The 17,956-nt window shown below is 38.2% G+C and overlaps 1 protein-coding gene across 3 annotated transcripts; it reads right to left on the bottom strand.

Annotated features, from left to right (window-relative positions):
- Nucleotides 1-1,993: 1,993 nt before the first annotated feature.
- Nucleotides 1,994-16,718, bottom strand: LOC146473452 (BBSome complex member BBS4-like). Of its 3 annotated transcripts, XR_014866354.1 has the most exons (17): nucleotides 16,317-16,717; nucleotides 16,125-16,204; nucleotides 15,949-16,012; nucleotides 14,188-14,299; nucleotides 13,486-13,558; nucleotides 12,121-12,139; nucleotides 10,706-10,740; nucleotides 10,327-10,454; nucleotides 9,638-9,692; nucleotides 9,085-9,153; nucleotides 8,653-8,805; nucleotides 7,711-7,802; nucleotides 7,233-7,312; nucleotides 6,677-6,746; nucleotides 5,379-5,520; nucleotides 3,395-3,694; nucleotides 1,994-3,123 (listed from the first exon to the last, which is right to left on the bottom strand). XR_014866354.1 is itself a non-coding variant. In XM_085118112.1 (16 exons), exons 1-16 carry the CDS (start codon nucleotides 16,498-16,500, stop codon nucleotides 3,515-3,517), a joined length of 1,536 nt encoding a protein of 511 aa, XP_084974238.1. In that variant the 5' UTR covers nucleotides 16,501-16,717; the 3' UTR covers nucleotides 1,994-3,514. The 3 variants fall into 3 exon arrangements, 2 of the variants coding, with proteins under 2 accessions (XP_084974238.1, XP_084974239.1); XM_085118112.1 differs by having other exon boundaries at nucleotides 1,994-3,694; XM_085118113.1 differs by lacking the exons at nucleotides 1,994-3,123; nucleotides 5,379-5,520 and having other exon boundaries at nucleotides 3,535-3,694; nucleotides 16,317-16,718.
- Between the last annotated feature and the right edge of the window lie 1,238 nt (nucleotides 16,719-17,956).

The raw sequence follows: 17,956 nt of genomic DNA, 5'->3' as shown, positions 1-17,956 counted from the left end.
TCAATCAGTTTGGTTGAACATTAAATTTAAACAACATTAAATTTAAAATTTAATGTTGTTTATTGCCCCCGCAGGGTTTTGGCCCAGAGGCCAAAGCCCGAGGAGGCACCCTAGGATTCCCCGTGTGTATACATATAAGTAATTTCAAAATGTAAGAAAGCGGGGACAGCTCTAGTGAAAACTATTACTGTACTAGTTTTAATCGACACAAGCCAGGACATGCGACATGCGAAGCTAATCGGCTTCAAGCTCTACAAAGTGCTCAACAAATTAACCAAGTCCAAAATATGTAAACTCAAGCCAATTCGAGAGACGAAAAGTCCATGTAAAATGAGTAAATGACGATACTTTCTCTGAATATCTGATTTTCCGATTTTCTTGGGAACTTAAGTTATTCGGAACGTCTTCAGAAATCTTCGGGAGTCTTCGGAAGTCTTCGGATATCGTCGTACCGTCTTCAAAAATCCTGGCACTCCCAGGATAAAAATCTAACGCCTTTGAGTCAGAAAAAGTTGGCAGGTATAAGATCTCCTCCACTGTAACTGATAGTTTGAGTTCCTGTGACCAGGGCCTTCTCGTTGTGCGGAGGACCAATCATAAGACATTTGAATTGGTGATCGCGCCTTCAGGGCCTTTTCTTTGGAACATACTTCCTCTGGAGATACGAATGCAATTTGTCTTGACAGTTAATAATTCTATAATTTTACAAAATTTTTATATCTTTTTACACACACTTTTAGTTTTTAAATAAGCATTGTCAAGCGCTTTAGAATATTTTTTTACCTAAGCGCTATATTAATGTAAATAAATTTTTTAATTTATAAACACTCGCGCTCGAAAATCGCTCCTTACGATGAAACGCGATGCGTGGGGAAGTGATTTACACGCTGCTTGCATGTTTCGCTCCTTCTTCGGTACGATCCCTGGCCCTGACTCATAAAAACCCCAGTTAAATGGCCAGAATAAAATAAGACACGTACTACTCGTATTCTATCAAGTCTTGAATGTTGCCGAAGTGGCAGCGATGTAGAGATGGGTGATCTAATCCGGAATCAGGCCGTGCCTTTCGAAACATTGGAAAAATGTATTTCCCTGCCCGTGAAATCAGCCTTGCTCGTTTTTTTTTTTTTTTTTTTTGGATTATTTCAATGTTCCACATTTAAATTTGTTGCTAATTAGATCCTTTACTACAGGATCCGGTTCTTTTATTTTGTCTCGGTGGTCCTTCCAAACACAGTTGCTGGTTTTTACTGATTTGCAGCTGTGTCCAACACAGTCCCCCCTCCCCTCCCCCTCCCTAAGTTTACCGCCTTATTTTCTTCCCTCCGTAGACGTAGTTAATCACAAATTTATCGTTTTTGTCGATGAACTGTTATCAGTTAAAGGAAGCGACAATGCCGTGAGGTGAAAATCACGAGCCTGTCAATTTGTCACCATCAGGCAAACTATTTAGGGACTGTTCATTTTTTTGTAGGGAAGGGAAGTTGGTTGAATTTCGAAGATTCAAAATTAGTTTTACTTCTCCATCCTTTCAACTTCTCAGAGGATGCCCCCTTCCCCCCAGGGGGGGGGGGGGGGGAGCAAAAAAAGTTGCCTGACCCGAGAAGCAATTTGGAGCTAAAAAAAAGTCTTTAAAATACACACCAAATCCATAGTACTAATCAGCTAGATTTGTGAAGTAAAAAGTACCGGAATGTTTGCACGTGGTTGACACGTTTGATTGGTGACTGGCACGTATAGCTGGCGCTTGATATGATCCCTTGTGATTGGTTGATTATAACTTTGTGCGTGATGTGCTCTGCTTTCATTGGATGGAAGCTACTAGAAGAATAGCTGACAGGGTTGCTTCGCAACCAAAATGAACGATCGCTCATGCAGACCAGCTTCATGCAGGTACAGCTTGTGATCGATATGGAACTATATGTTGACAAACGTTGACTCCGTTATTATGGCAATATTTACAAGGTGTTTAATAAAGAATTGCAATGTACTGATGTTTTCATTTCGTATATTTTATCAAGCTGCTAGTGAATGGCTGGTGTAAGTTAAATAATATTAAACTATCAGTAATGAACAGCTATTTACACAGTCTTGTATTGAAACAGTCCGCGATTAACAACATTTGTGCTTTGGATTCTTTTCAGAGTGAAGGGTTTGGGGGAGACTCACATGCAAAGGTGATGGGATGCGTTGGAAATTCTACAAGCAACCAGTCCTAGAAAGCACCACACTCGAGTTAAACGGAAACCGAAATAGAATATGAACAAATATTTTGGCAGGTTGTATCGAGTACTTTGTGCATGAGCGAGCTTTAGAATGGACTTCCATAAAACTCTACCACATTTGTATCCACGTTATCTAACGAGTTATCGCGGAGGTGACATTAAAAACGAAAACTGAGATAGCATGGTGCAATGAAGAAACTGCTTGATCTAGGACTGTTACTTGAGAATTAACACTACAGTACATCCCTTATTCAAAAATTGTGGGTTTAAAAACTGTCCTTATATTATTGCATATATTAGCTGAGATGTTAAGATCTATACCTTCCCCGTTGATTGTAATGTGCCAATTTGATTCGCAATAAGTAAACTCCGAAAGCGTTTCTGCCATTTCTGTTCACGAAACTATGGCAATGAGCTGAACTCAAGTCAACGAGGGTAAATTTCTTGGGAACTGTTCTCAAGCGAAACGGAAACACGTTCGACTTATCGAAGGTAGATATGGAAAGAATCCAATGCAAATGGCCTTTAGTTAAGTAAGTTGGGGTCCATGCTATTCTGATATTACTCTAGAACTATGAACTGATTTTAAACTTAACATCCTAACACTACCAAATGTCTGTTCTGACTGAGAAAACACTGACTGAGATTTAGGATTTAGGATCGCGTTGCAAACGGCAAAATTACCACGTGTGCCGGTCGCCGTTTTTCTTTACAAAGTGAAACTGAGTAGTTTCACGTTAGCATCAAAGGCCTAATTTACTAATTCATTTCAGGAAACGTAAACGCGAATATGACGCTTGCTTTTTGCCGTTAACGGCAATCCTCTTTCTTCATGATAAGCTCGCTTGCCTTGAACTTCATGTTAGACGCTATAGTGTTTGCGTCTTGACTTATCGTACTTTGTACTTTGCACGCACGTTATTGGCGGCCAATTAAGTTTATGGCAAACGGCAAAAACGAACACGTGACCATGTTTATCCTTCATTTGCCGCTCGCTGTTTTCAGTTTCTCAGTAAAATTGAGTAGTTCTACGCTAGCACCAAAGGCCAGAATTATTTTGCACTATTCTCATCTATGTACTAATTTTTTCAAGAAAACATAAATTCGAATCTGACGTTTGTCGTTTGCCGCTTGCCGTAAACGCGGCTCTAAATCTCTCAAATTATCACGTATATGCGCACAATCTTTCAGTCAGCCCCTTTAAAAAGTGTGAAGAGCACCCCTATCACTTTCATCCAGAGTCCTCACCCTCCCCCTCCCTCCTTCCCCATCCATTGTCCAGCTCTCGTTTAGACAAAAGAACCATCGTCTTGGAAAGACGTACTGCTGCTGGCGACGGACTGGGGTGCTGAAGGACCTTGGGATTGCGGCTGTGATCCACGTGATGATTGGCCAGATTCCGCTCCTTCCCAGACCAGGCTCTCTCCGACTTGTAAGGCTGGTCCCAGTCTCATGGCCACGTCAATAAGCTTTGGGAAATGAACACAAAATAAAAGTCAACGTAAAGGAAACACATTAAAAAATGATTAAAAACTTTAAAACGTTCTCTGGTTAAAAATTGAAAAGATATGAGCTTTCGACAACCGTCCCGTGTTGTCTTCAACGGACAAAATATGAAAAGAATATGAAATGAAGACTAATAAATGGGAAAAATGTACAATACAGTCAATACCGGTGATAAGTGTGAAAAACATTATTTGTTAAGAAGAATAAGGTATTGATTCGGGAGTGGGCATGAGTTATTGTCAGCGTCAACAGTTTTTGCAGTATGTCAGGACTCAAAGGCGTCCAATTTTTTGGACTTAAGTCCAATTATAAATTGAAAAATGGTAGTTAGCAGTATCCAAAAAAATTTGTTTCCAAATTTTGTGGAAAACGCAAATAATAAATAAATCACTTTATTTCAGTGTCAATGTATTCATCGCAGAGCGCGCACTAATTGGGGATACTTCCCAGATCGAATTGGGATTTGGAAATGTTGCATGGTTTCTGAGGAGAGGGGAAAACAGGAGTACCCGGAGAAAAACCTCTCGGAGCAAGGACGAGAACCAACAATAAACAAAAAATTGGTATCAACATTTATTTGTCCGAAACAGTAAAACGCCTGCAAGCAACTACAGAATACATTAACCCCATTCAGAAGCATATCAAAGTGATAGTGCTTCTGCCACAAATTCTTATGGCCTGTCACTGGACACACCAACGGGGTTTCACTAATGAATCTATCAACTCTTTCACTCCCATGATCTGAATGTTAATTCTCCTCACTGACTGCCATACATTTCCTTTTAAAGTCAGTTCACAGAATGTGGTGTTGCATCAAACAATATCACCAATTTGATGATCTTCTTTATTCTCATCACTTGGCTGGTTGACAATGTATTGACAATGTAAGAAGAAATTACATATTGATCGCCCTTAAAGTGAGAGGGTTAAGGCAAATTTAGATTGGTCCGATTAGTAGGTTCAATCGCATGGGCCAATTTGTTGGCAGATTTCTTCTTCAGTTGATGTAGCTGGGGTGAAAAATGCCGACTTAAGGATGGTGCCTACTAATACAGAAGTATTTTTGCGCAGGAGCCAGGGCTCCTGTTTTGCGCGGATTATGACTTTGCGTGTAAAGCAGATCTTAGTATGGGCTATTGGAATCCAGAAAGAAAATTGGGGGTAACCACTCATTTTTCAGAGATAATTACGCAACAATAATTCAAAAAACCAGTAAAATAAAAGGCAATGTATGGCGTTTTTTTACATGTTGAAGCTTTATTATCTCTGAAAAGTGCATGGTTACCCCAAATTTTCTTTTTGGATACCAAGAGCACTTCCTAAGTTCTACTTTCTCCGCATAGTTTTAAACCGCGCAAAAATATCCCTGTGTTAGTAGGCACCACCCATAAGAAACCCGAGTATCTCGAGATGCGCAGAACGTATGCGCAGTGACAAAAGTAGGCACCGTCTTTAAAACAATCTGTAGTACTGCCACATATTTTTATCAGAAATAGGTGCAATTTTCGTCCAATCGCTCATTTTCTTTGTCAAATTGGGCGAAATCGGCCAGATTGATCGCTACGTGTAAGTTACCCTTTATGACGCGAACAAGTCCGCTCCACACACTGGAACCAAAGTGCTCTTTGTAGAGGCAAAAGCACATACCTCTTGGTCGATGTCACTCCCCTTAACTGATTTGACCGTTTCCATCTTCCTCTCATAAATACTGAACTGTTTAGCAGCGTCTTTCCTCTCCCCTGAGTTATACAGGAAGATGCTAAAATTCAAGTTGATTGATGGATCGGCGCTGAAAATTAAAAGAGTTGGGAAAAAACAAAGCGGCTTTAAAAGAAAGTCCTTTTGTTCATAGCTTGTTCATCAAACACAATGTTTAAATGGTTTCAAGCTCTGGGTGCGCGTGTAAGCAAGTTTCAATTGAAGGAGACTTAAAGGGTAAGTATCATGGGGTTTTTGGTATCTTTTGTTAAAAATGATGAAATAAGACCTTCAATCAGCTGCCAACTAATTCTAGAATGGCGAGAGGAAAGAAATCAACTCAATTTTTTGAAAGGAACAACTCGTGATCTGTCCTAGTGCATTTTGGAAACAAAAATGCGAGAACTTGAAAAACATTAGCCTAACATTTTTCAAGTTTCCATCCACGCCAGCCTACTCTGTCTCTGACCAGAGGCACTAATCGACAGTTTTATTGCACTGGGGTGATTATTTATAAGAAACTTGACAATTATTTCGTTGTTTCTGCTGAACAGACAAACAATTTTTGGGTTTTGAAATGACAGCAAATTTGCGTGATACTTCCCCTTTAAGACAAGCCATGGGCTTTTTATCAGTTCGAAGAGAGGGGTGTGTTGTTTTGCCTGGGGTGGGGCAGCATCATTCACGATGCTTTCGACTTTTTTTAGTGCCCTCACCTTTACTGGGCCACATCTTGTTTTAGATCATGTTAAGTTGATTGAAATTTGATATTTATCAAAAGTTAAAAAAACTGGCTCTGAGCCTTTGCCCAAAGCCATATTACTCCAATATGTTTGTGTCGCTCATTGTTGCAAAATTAGCAAACCTCACGCATTACAGTATCTCGGGTACCCCGTACTTGCAGGGACAAAGAAAGGCACGAAAATACATTAGCACTATATACAGGCTCTTTCAGTCAATGGAATGTGACGGTTGAATAGTGTTTTTTAGAACTGAGCTCCCCCGTGCAAACAATTCTAATATTTTTCATCTTTTTAACAAACTCCTGCTGTGAAAAGTCTCAAGTTTTTTCCCCGAAAAAAAAAAAAGAGTTATTCTTGAGGTCAGGGCTCCATTCTGTAAAAAGTCTGTTTATCATGAGATTGGGACACAGTCAGTCTGCTGAAGGTTCAGCCAAGGTCGGCTAAGGTCGTTCCTGAAAATCTCCAAATAGCTTTCAATAATTAGCAAACACCAGTAAGTCTTACCTGTCCAAGACGGCTGCCTGTTCATAAGCATGCCTTGCATTTTCCTGGTCTTCTAAATGTGTCAGGGCGACTGCAATAACGTGAAAACAAAAATGGAACATTAGAACTCAATATGAATTTATACAAGGGTAAGTTCCCTAACAAGGATGGCCGAACACACCATTTCTTCCCAGCATTTCTAATCTCTGTTCCTTGCGTTAATGGTGTCAATAAGTAGGTGGAAATAAAGAAACTTGAACAGTTACCCCTTCTTCTTCCGAAGACCTTTAAGTGTCAACGAACACTAAGCCATCTGAGCGACAATTTTTCTTCGTGTACAGGTAAAGCCCCATGATTTGTGAACCTTGGTATATACTTTATTGCCAAAAATCCACACGTACTTGGCAAATACAAACACAGTCGAACCTCCGCTAACGGAGACCTCCAGTAGGCGGACACCTCTCGTAAGCAAAGTTCTCAGCTACATAAACAAACACCACATTTTTTAACCTCCTATAAGCGGACACTTTTTCTGGCCCTAAGTGTGTCCGCTAACGGGAAGCTCGACTGAACTTACTTGCTAGTAGCATGAACAGGTGGCCATGTTTTGGTTTGAGGGTGATGGCTGCACTGAGGAAGTGGAATGCAGAAGCATATCTAACGCATGTCAAGGATAATACACAGAAAGACTACCCACAGGAATACCAACTTGTGCGTGTGGTGGACTGTGCATTTAATTGGTAGTGTTGGTAATGAAAAAGGCCTTCATATAAACCCCTCCAAACATTGGCCCAAACATCCCTTACATAAACAGCCTTCCTGAATATTCGGCCTGTAGACAGTTAGGGATTCCTATTTTAGGTTGTTGACTTTTTAGGTTAGGTTGTTTTAGTGTTTCTAGCTGGTTCAAATTATTTTCATTGTCAAGCCCAATGAGAATTTGACTGAATCCTCTTTAGTTTGATACCAACACGCTGATAAGGAAATTACTGAGTTCCTACAGTTCAAAAACTACTTCAGTTTGAAAAATGTTATTATAGCATGATTCAGGATACTGTTGCATTGTGAGGTGAATGATTCCCAAGTTGTAGAGGATTTTCCATTCAAACGGTGCCATGTAGGTTGCTCGCTTGAGACAGCTGATAGCCTAGAAGTAAAACAGCCATTCATACCAACAGTTTTTTTTTTTCTGGAAATGAAAGGGTGTGGGAAGGGTGGAGTGGGTAATTCGTACTCTTTTAGGCTTTTAAAAATGACCCTTTCGATGACCTTTTCAATTTGTCCATGATGAAGTGTTTACATTTTACAGTGTCAAAGAATGTCTGCTAACATCCGAAGCCTGGGAATGACTTCCTGACTTCCTGCATAGTTTTCTTTTTTTTTTTTCCCTATTTTTTTATTACTTATTTGTTTATTTATTTACCTTTGCTAATATAACGATTGTTTGCTTATTTCCACGTATGTTCGCTAGCTAAGAATAATTTAAATGCATGATCAGGTGCGTAAACTCGTTTTTAACCCCATGGGTTTTCGTTTACACACCTCCACATTTTTCTAATCCCTGTTCCTTGAATTAATATTGTAAATTAGTATGTGGAAATAAAGAAACTTGAAACAAAATGAACAGTGTTTATTTCTGCTGAGTGAAAATCTGTTTCTTGGTTCCTTTTTGCTTGTTTTCAAATTGTTCATCATCTTCCTTTTTTTGTCCCCTAAAAGAATTCTTTAGTGTTTTTTCTCTTTAAAGTCTCCTTTAAACGTACTTTTCAATGGCTTTTCATGACCCACAACTAAAATCCGTGACTTTCCAGGCCTGGAAAACGAAATTACAAAATTCCATGACTTTCCAGGTTTTCCGTAACCGGTGTGAACCATGGGGTGCGACTGGGTTCCAAAAAATAAAAAAATTAAAAATTTCAGGTAACCAACAATGACCTCAAAACGATGAAAATTAGTAGATGAGTTTGGATGGTAAGTTAAAAAAAAAAAAAACTCACTGCTACATATTTCTTTTTGCCAAAGAAGCACATTCCAATGTTATTCCAAAGGTGAGGTGACTCAGGTGTGGCTGCAGCTGCTATCCTGTACTTTGTCAGGGCAACATCATAATCACCATGTGACTGAATCATGGATCCTGCTCCAAGAATAGCCTGACAATGAAAAGAAAAAAATATGTTCTATTTTATACTATTTTACTTTTTATTTATACTTTTATACTTTTCAACTAACACTGTTACATCAACCTCTGACTCGGTTTAATTGCAGAGTGTAAGCCAGGAAATAGTCACAATATTACAAAACCTCTGGTGAGTCTGAGCTTAAACAACAAAAATTAATCTTGGGTCGGTTATGCTCTCAGCCCTTCAATTGACGTTGGTTTATTTCGAAGTTATGAAACTGACTGGTCAAAACCCAAAAAATCTTTTTACCTTCACATTACTTGGATCGTATGTCAGTGCATTTCCAAGATACTCAAAAGCCTTTGAAGTCTGTCCCACCTGGAAAGTACATATTAGCAAGAATAAAGAATTGAGATCAAAGGTTCCTGGAACTTAACCTAACTGGAACTTCCTGGGGGGAGGGGGGGTGCAAAACAAAACCCTTTCACGCAGGGAGAATGGATATTTTCTGGAACTGAACATTAAATATTATTATTATATGTCTTCTGTTCTCTTTAATCTGTGATCAAGTATGCAATCATAATCTTTGATGTGGAAGCTAATGTGTACCCGTGGGAGGCCGTTGGAAATTTTCTAGGGAAAGGGAGGTCTAAAAAGTCAAAATTTTAGAAGCAAAGTATAAAGTTTCACTGGAACTTCCTGGAGGGAGGGGGTGAAAAACAAAAACCTTTCATGGGTGAAATATGGATTATTTATTTTCTGGAACTGTACAATGCAAAACTTTTATCAATATAGAACTTTAACAATACTAGCCTTCCCTTATGAAGTACAGTTAAATGAAGACTTCATTAGTAATGTTTACCTGTAGATAAAGGAGTCCGAGTGTAGTCATTAGCTCAGGATTTTCCGGTGAGAACCTGCAAATAAATTATGCCATAGAAATCCATGACCATCTTAAAATCAAATGCCTCCGGGTAAAGCCCCAGTGACCAGCAGACATCTTGTCTCTTCCATGAAAATTAATATTTCTTGATAATTCAATGCTTGAAAACTTTGTAATTTAATCTGTTAATTGCACATTCATAATAAATTATAGAAATTGCAAAACATAACCTCTTTCATTTCCTTCACCTTCAGTAACACAATGGCTTTATACATAAATTAAACAAATGTATTTTTTCACTGCAGCAACTTCCATGATGACTACAAGGTTTCAATAAGACCTTATACGTACAATAAACAGTAGAGAATGTCTACACGAGATCCAAATTGCTTCAAATTGTAAGGTGTTTTTCATTGGAAAATGGTCTGTTCAAAAATTAAGAGTATTCGATTAATTAAAAAAATTAGAAATTCATCTAAGTCAACAAAACAAAAGAAATTTGGTGACTAAAAAATTGGCCAGAAACATCAGAACTAAAAAATTACAAATTAAAAATTAATTACAAAAATTAGCTAATTGAAGTGTTAACCTTCAATAAAAATTAACAATATTTCGAAGTAAGATGGGCACTTCAATGTTTTCACATTAAGTTAACAGTATCCACTTACTCTACTGCTTTCTTGAAAATGTCAATGGCTGATTCTGTATCACCCTCTAGTAGTAGAACTTTGCCCAACTGAATGAATGATGCATCGTGGCGATGATATTGCAAAGCATGCTTCAAACATTCTTTAGCCTATGACAACAACAATAATAATATTATCGTGTTACTGTAGCTAGTTAAAAATTGCTAGCTGCACTGAAATAATTAATTGACTGATTACTGTTGCAACAAAAAGATATTATAATATTAATTCCTGCTGTATAATTATGTACTGACCACAAAATACCCCAGTAAATGACCTTTAGTAAAAAGTTATTAATATACATACACACTGAATACAAAACAAATTCACCAAATTCAAAGCACATTATTTAAAATTTTACCTTTTCAAAATCCTTCATATACACATAACAAATGCCTGAAAGAGAAAAAGAGAATAAAGAAATAAATGAACACTTCATTGAAAACAGTATATATGGCATTTCAAGTCTTGTCAGGTCAGTTACCACAGGGCATCAATAGTGGCCTTAAGCTTTGAAAGTAGTAACCTTATGCTGTGGTTCAAAATTTTTTCTGGTTTAAAATTTCAAACAATTTTGATTTTGATTTACCTTCGTGTCAGATTGTGGAAATTGAAACTGCAAAAAGGGAAATAAAACTTAAACTGGTTTGAAAATTTTTAAACCAAAACGAATTTAAACCACAACACATAATATACACCTTTTTGAGCATCACCTAAAGAGGGCTTTTCGGCATCAATATAAAATCTGCATTAAACTAAGAAAATGCAAGGATGGACATAACATTTCCCTTGCTTAACTAAGCACACTAGTCTTATCCTTCCAAATCCTTTTTTCGATTGGAAATATATATATATAACTGCAAAATTTCCAGCCATTTCAGTGAGCGACCTCCTTGCATTTTTTGTTCAAGGCATAAATTAAAATTATTTATTGTTTAGCTTATGTGAAAGGGTTTGGTATTGTATTTTGGGGGGCAATCTTTTCAAGAGCACATGAAATCAAAGTGAGAGAGTTTTTTGCTGCAAAACGTAAAGACAGAGAGGTGTAGAGACTTACACTGTAGTATTTTCAATTGGGATTTCAATATTTTTATACCAAATGTGGTCCCACATATAAAGAGTTCTTGAAATTCTGAGTCATCGTTCTGCATGGAGACTGTGCTTGGGAAGATTTTAGAATTAGTCAAACTTTTTAAGTATGGCCAGACAGTGTTTGGTGACTGACTGTCACTTCCACTGAGTACCTTAAAGTTTTTGGTCTAAATTCACTTCATGCAACTTTATCAAAAACATGAACTCAAGAACAGTATAATTATGGTATTAAAAAAAAAAAAGCAAGAGATTACATGTAAATAAACACCAAGGAGAATACGCAGCTGAATATGACTTAATTATTATCATTTAATACAACAGAATTGGCGGAAGATTTAGTTGTACAATCATGATATGCCTATTATTAAAGAGTCTATTAAGTACTAGTCACAAATAAGAATTAATTCAATTCAATTCAATTGCACACTCAGTACTGTTCTCAGGGATTAACCCTTTAAACCCTAACAGTGATCAGTATCAATTTTCCCCTTGTAATATCAATGCTTATTCAACCCCTGTGGTCATGATAATTAAGGATATGATCACCTGATATTTTAATAACTTCTCCATAGTTAACTTTTATAAGAACAGTATGGAGACAAGATAGGAGCTGAGTCTGGTCTTTGATATTAGGGGTTAGAGGGTTGATTAGGGAAGAACAATAAATAAGCCAAGAAACCTCACCTTGATTGTGATAGATTTCCTGAATGAAAAGAATAAAAAACTAATATTAGACTTTCAGTTAATCCATGCAATAATATTGATGAGTGCAGATTCCAGAGGGTTGTCTTAAGAAAAGGAACTACACATGCAGTTGGTGTTAATCATGTTTTAATAACAACAAGCACTTTAAAAATAAATTATCTTTAACGTTCTGGAAAAACATGCATTTCATTTAATAGCTACTGGTGATATACTGTAGCTTACAATTCAATATGTTTAACTGTAAAATAAAACTAATGTCTACTCTGGCTAGTTAGGATGTTCACAATAGGGCCATTTATATGGCAGAAAACAAGACGCATCTTATCTAAGACGCATCTTAAATAAGATGCGAGCTGATTGTATAATCGGCACAAAATAAGCGTTCATGTTTCATTTTAGATGCGACTAAAATAGGATGTGTCTAACTCTGGAACAGGAGCTTGAACTTTTCTTGTCTTGGTCGCATCTTAAATAAGACGTGCACTTCCTCGTATAAATGGTACACGTGTCTTAAATAAGACGTGAACTACAAAATAATGTGCATGCTTAAGAGCGAGTGGCGCATCACGACACGCGTCACTGACCGCTCTCACCTCTGCAAAATGGCTTTGCAGTGTTCACAGTCTGCTTCGCAGTGTTCAAAAACACCAGCAAGACCGGCAGCAAAAAGAAATACGTAGACTACCATGGAAGAGAAGGAGTTTTTCTGCTTATTTGCAAAGAGAGGGCAATTGCCGAGGAGCTGGACAATTGTGTTACAGGCGCCCGTGTAAGTTACTTCTGTTGTCACTTTTGTTTACATTCAACGTTTATCCTTTCGCAATTGGTACAGATGAAAAATGGAAAGGTGGTAACTGTTAAACTTATGTATTCTCTACTATGTAATGTCACATGTAAACGAGGCTGTATCAAAAATAAGACGCGGGTCGTTTATACGTGATTATCGCGTCTTATGCAGGACATGATCGTATAAACAGTAAAGTTCGCGTCTTATTTATTATATATGCGCAGTAACAAAAGTAGGCACCGTCCTTAAATTGTATCTCTCTGGTCAATGCAAAATTGAAACTTTTCCCTATAATTTTTAATGATTAACTTCTGATTAGAAATTAAAAATAAAATTTGGTCATAAATATTTACATCACCCAACGTTATTGCCAGCATGCTAAAAAAACGTACTTCTGAGCCCCTTTATTTAGATTTCTGAATTTTCTTGGGGCATATTGTACCCAGACCTGGGAAAGGTCCCCTTTTATTAGCCACAGCCTGACAGGCAGTCTACAATGTGGGTGGACGCACCTACAACTAAACTTACAGTTGTATTGAAAACACCTTTCAACATACCCAGTCTTTAGTGCTCAGCTTGGCAGCTTCATTGTAAACTTCAAGAGCTGCCTTGTGGCGAGCAAGAAGAAAACTGGAGGAAAAGAACATTTTTAATACTCATTATTGATATTAAGCATAATTGTAATGCTGCGCTTTTAAACGGCCCTGTTTAACTAATGAGACCACTTTGGCGACTACTTTTTGGCCCAAAGTAGAACTGATAGATATCATGTCATTTCCTTTAGTTACAGTATCTTTGTGAAAAAAGTTTGCTCATCTTTAGAACCACCCACTGCCAATTGGCGGTTGTAATGTAATTAAACTAAACACAGTGGTTCGACCTACATTACATACATGTATGTAATGACTGTCTAGTTTGTTATGCCCCATTTGCTCGTGCTGCAAAAATGTGCGCACATTTTGCCGGTGCATTGTTCGCTTATTTCTTACCTGCATTTTATAACTTGAGGTATCTTTTATATACCAATGTAGGTATTCTTGACCAAAAAAAATAATATTAATCTTAAACCAAACTGAGCCTTAGGTTCCCTTATTACTTTAATAAGCAAATCATAGGCTGGTGAGTTTAACCACAACACAGTGCACCATCTCAGGGGTTCCGTATGACTTCCTTGAAAACATGTAGAGTCTGTCAGAATTTCCTCACTCGGACATTGTCCTTGTCTAATGATAGCACAATAATTATTATTGAACACTTACAGAGATCTTGCCACTTGTTTAAGGTTATCAGCACTCTGTGGATTGATCTGGACAGTCCTCTGGAACAGATCTAGTGACTCCTGGATTTGACCCTCCTGGCGAAGAATTAGTGCTTAAAGACAAAGAAAAGGAGGCCTGCATCAGGATAGACATTGGAAAGCGTGTAACAACTCACCACTGGCTGGGAGGGAGGTGACAGTAGGGGAGAGGGGGAAGGGAGAGGGGGGGGGGGGTGAATGGGGGGATTCTCTCACATAATAAGGCCTATAAATACCACTAATAGGTAATGTGTTTTTTAATCTCAATTCCCAAAGAGGGTTAACAGATTTATGACTTTACACACTATTTCAAACATGTATGAGATTCTCAACCAGATAATGTGAAAACGTTTAAGATGACATTTAAGTGCCATGTCTAACAATTGCTTGCACATCAGTAACTTTGAAGCAATGACGTCAGGAAATTAAATTAAGATAGTCAAGGTTCAACAGCCTGCAAGGCAAATCTCTATCCAACCCCTGCCCAGGGCTGTCATTAAAATTTTAGCCACATGTTGCATTGAGCTTCACATCCATAACAATCTTCTTGCTTTGTGACTTAAAGTGAACAAACAACAGTCAAGATCACCCATAACATCAGCCGTCACAGGTGTGTGCCCTTAATGACAGCTCTGCCTACCTGGGAATAAGGGGTGGGAGATCAATATTTTGCTTGTCCACGGCTTTGTGTGAACTGTTTGTGGGAGATTCACGGTTTTCTTGCCACCTGAACAAACAACAGTCAAGATCACCCATAACATCAGCCGTCACAGGTGTGTGCCCTTAATGACAGCTCTGCCTACCTGGGAATAAGGGGTGGGAGATCAATATTTTGCTTGTCCACGGCTTTGTGTGAACTGTTTGTGGGAGATTCACGGTTTTCTTGCCACCTGGAGATCTCACCACCAATGACCTCGCCACCAACAACCTCACCACCAAGAGAAGTGAAAATATTATGTGCAGTTGCTCGTATCAAGAAAAAGTTTGAAAAGTGATGCTTTAAGTACTCAACATCATGCCCATCATCAAAATCAGGGGTAGTGATAACACAATATGGCTGGTTTGTGTGAATCCAGTGTTGTGTCCTTAAATCATTTCTAGGCAACCAGCTTTGCCAACATTTGAATGTGCGCCTGGTAAAATCTAAATGCACACAAAGTGCTTTGTTACAGAAAACAGTTTATCAAAAGAAGGTCAAGTACGTAGATAGTGCCGGGTGCAAAAGCTTCAAAATAGAATTGCACAACAAGGCAATTATATGACAAAGATAAGCTGTGTGGTTCGCATAGAAACAGCAATCAAATTTGCCATGATCCGTATATAAAATCGCCTAGCTGGTAATTCGCATTTTTATGTTTGATTTGTTTGAACAACAAACACAAAAAAATTAAAGTTAACGTTTCTCGTCAAGGACAGTTTGTTGTGGCAAGATGACACTAAGTTGATGACGACTCAGTGCTGGCAAGATAACAGTTGATGGGAAGGTTGTTGGTGGGTGCATGAGTCTTCCTGGTGGAAAGATGGCTGAATACCTGCAGGATGCATCCCTGTTACCAGTCCATGTAAACACTACAAGGGATGGCCCGGACTTGGCCCCTCGTGTGTGCCAACTTTTATTGAATAGAAACATGGGTAAGTTTGAACTGTGTAGGGCCTCCTTTAATCCTACTGCAACTTTCAATCATTTTTTATTGCAGTACATTAATTGAAATGTGTTGATTACCTTGGGCAAACAAAGCATATTCGCACATTCCTTGTGTTTCCTTGAGTTGCTCGTTTATAAGAACCTGGAACGAAATAAATTATTAAAACTAATGCCATGTAACCCATATATTTTAAAAACCTTGCAATTAAGTTTAGATCAGTTGAATTATAATTGCATTTGTGTATACGGCTCACCTTACAACGTTCAAACTCCTTTCTGATAAAGTGCAAATGGATGAGCCAATTTTTTCTCTCGTACACAGGTAACTCAGGAGCTGATGAACAGATTGTAAATAGTTGTTTTAAGTTTAACCACCAAGACTGAACGACGAAGATTAATGTACATCAAGTTAGCTCAATGATTATAAAATTTGCAGCCCTTCATACCTTTTCCACGGCGTTTTGGAGGCTGAGATTTGGTTTGCGATGCGGGTGTGGCAGCAAGGACGCTTTCTGGAGACATAGAAACGCTGGGAGTTTTAACAGCGGAGCTATCAGGACTCATTGTCCTTGGTTCTGAAGCTGTCTCAGACATCGACACCTGACTACCCGTTTGAGGAGTTTCCGCCATCACTTCGCGCTGCACAGGTTAACTTTTGTACGATTTGGAATCAAAATGTGGTCGTCCTCGTCACACAGAGTCGATTGCGAACTGTTGCAGTACAACTGGAAGTCACGAAAATTCACTGCATCGCCGCAAATTGCTGTAAAATCAAACAATTTCGGGTGATGTTTTGGGATCGGCCATGACAACGCAGGTGGCTAGGAGACACTTTAGGCAGTGTACATGATGGGAACGTTTATCTGGGAGAGTTGCAGTTCATAAATTTCCATGCTCGCGGGCGTTGTGAAACGCCAACGAGCTCTCAAACAATCATTTCAATAATTAATTTTTAGGAAGCTATTTCATTAAAACTTTCCTAAAGGAACAGAATCGTATCTATCCAGAGTAAACTTTACCCCGTTCATTCTTTTATTTAGCCTGCAGAACAGGCGTTACTGTATTATTATTTTTTTTTTTTTTTTTGTTTGCGCTTTTTCAGGCAAGTACGAGTGGAGACAAGCACGAGGCGAGCGCGAGTCACGCGCGACGGTGCTTGCCTCCGCTCGCCTGAAAAACACAAAAGAAATAACGCCTGATCTGTAGGCTATCTTTTTTTCAGAACAAATTTTTTCATAGCATGCTTTTCACTGAAAAGTGGGCATTTACAAGATTTTAGATGGAAAAGATTAAGTGTAAAAGATCATACCAAATGTTGACCGGTTGTTCGAAAGCCGATTAACGCTAATCTCCGATTAAAAGTCAACCGAGGTGTTCATTTCGCTCGTTAAAAATGTCTTAGATAGCAAATATTAAGCCATTGGCAAAGAAAAGGCTAAGTCAAAACTGAAGGAAAAATATTTTCGAAAAATCTTTAATGGTTAGTAATTATCTAGAATCAAAGTTCAGGTTAATCCAGGATTAGCTTAATCAGGCTTTGAACAACTGCTCCCCCGCCCCCCCCCCCCCCCCCCAGGAGATAGCTAATGCAAAAAAACTCGCGTTGTAGACGTCATACAAAAACTATTGGTGCATAATTCGTTTACTTTTTTTATTTCTTTCTTTATTTATTTTTTTCATTTTTACTGTTTTGCTAGTCTGAGTCTGTTACAGTTATCGGGATGGCAAAAAAAGTTCAAGAAAACATCAATGAAGCAACTAGTGAACAAAACTTAAAAAGCGTTTTCGTTAAATAGTGCTCCTATTTAGTAAATATCTCAATACAAATTTACAGGCCTTACAGGGAGCACTACACCAAACTAGCAACTTTACATAGCAGGTATTTACAATACTTTTCAATATTTATGACAATCTACGAAAGGAATGATTATATGAAGTCGATTCCAACATCAAAAATAAATGAATGCCTCTGAAGTTAGAGTGATAATATTTTAAGCCAGAAATTTCCTGTGAGTTCAAGATTCCCTTTCAGAACTTATTCTGAGATGCTTTTAGTTCCAGGATTCCAGATTATTTGAGGTACAGA

The sequence above is a fragment of the Pavona decussata genome, unplaced genomic scaffold (genome assembly GCF_977016875.1).
Source record: "Pavona decussata unplaced genomic scaffold, jaPavDecu1.1 SCAFFOLD_93, whole genome shotgun sequence".
In the NCBI taxonomy this organism is placed as follows: Eukaryota; Metazoa; Cnidaria; class Anthozoa; order Scleractinia; family Agariciidae; genus Pavona; species Pavona decussata.
This window is presented reverse-complemented; position numbering and strand designations above follow the sequence as displayed.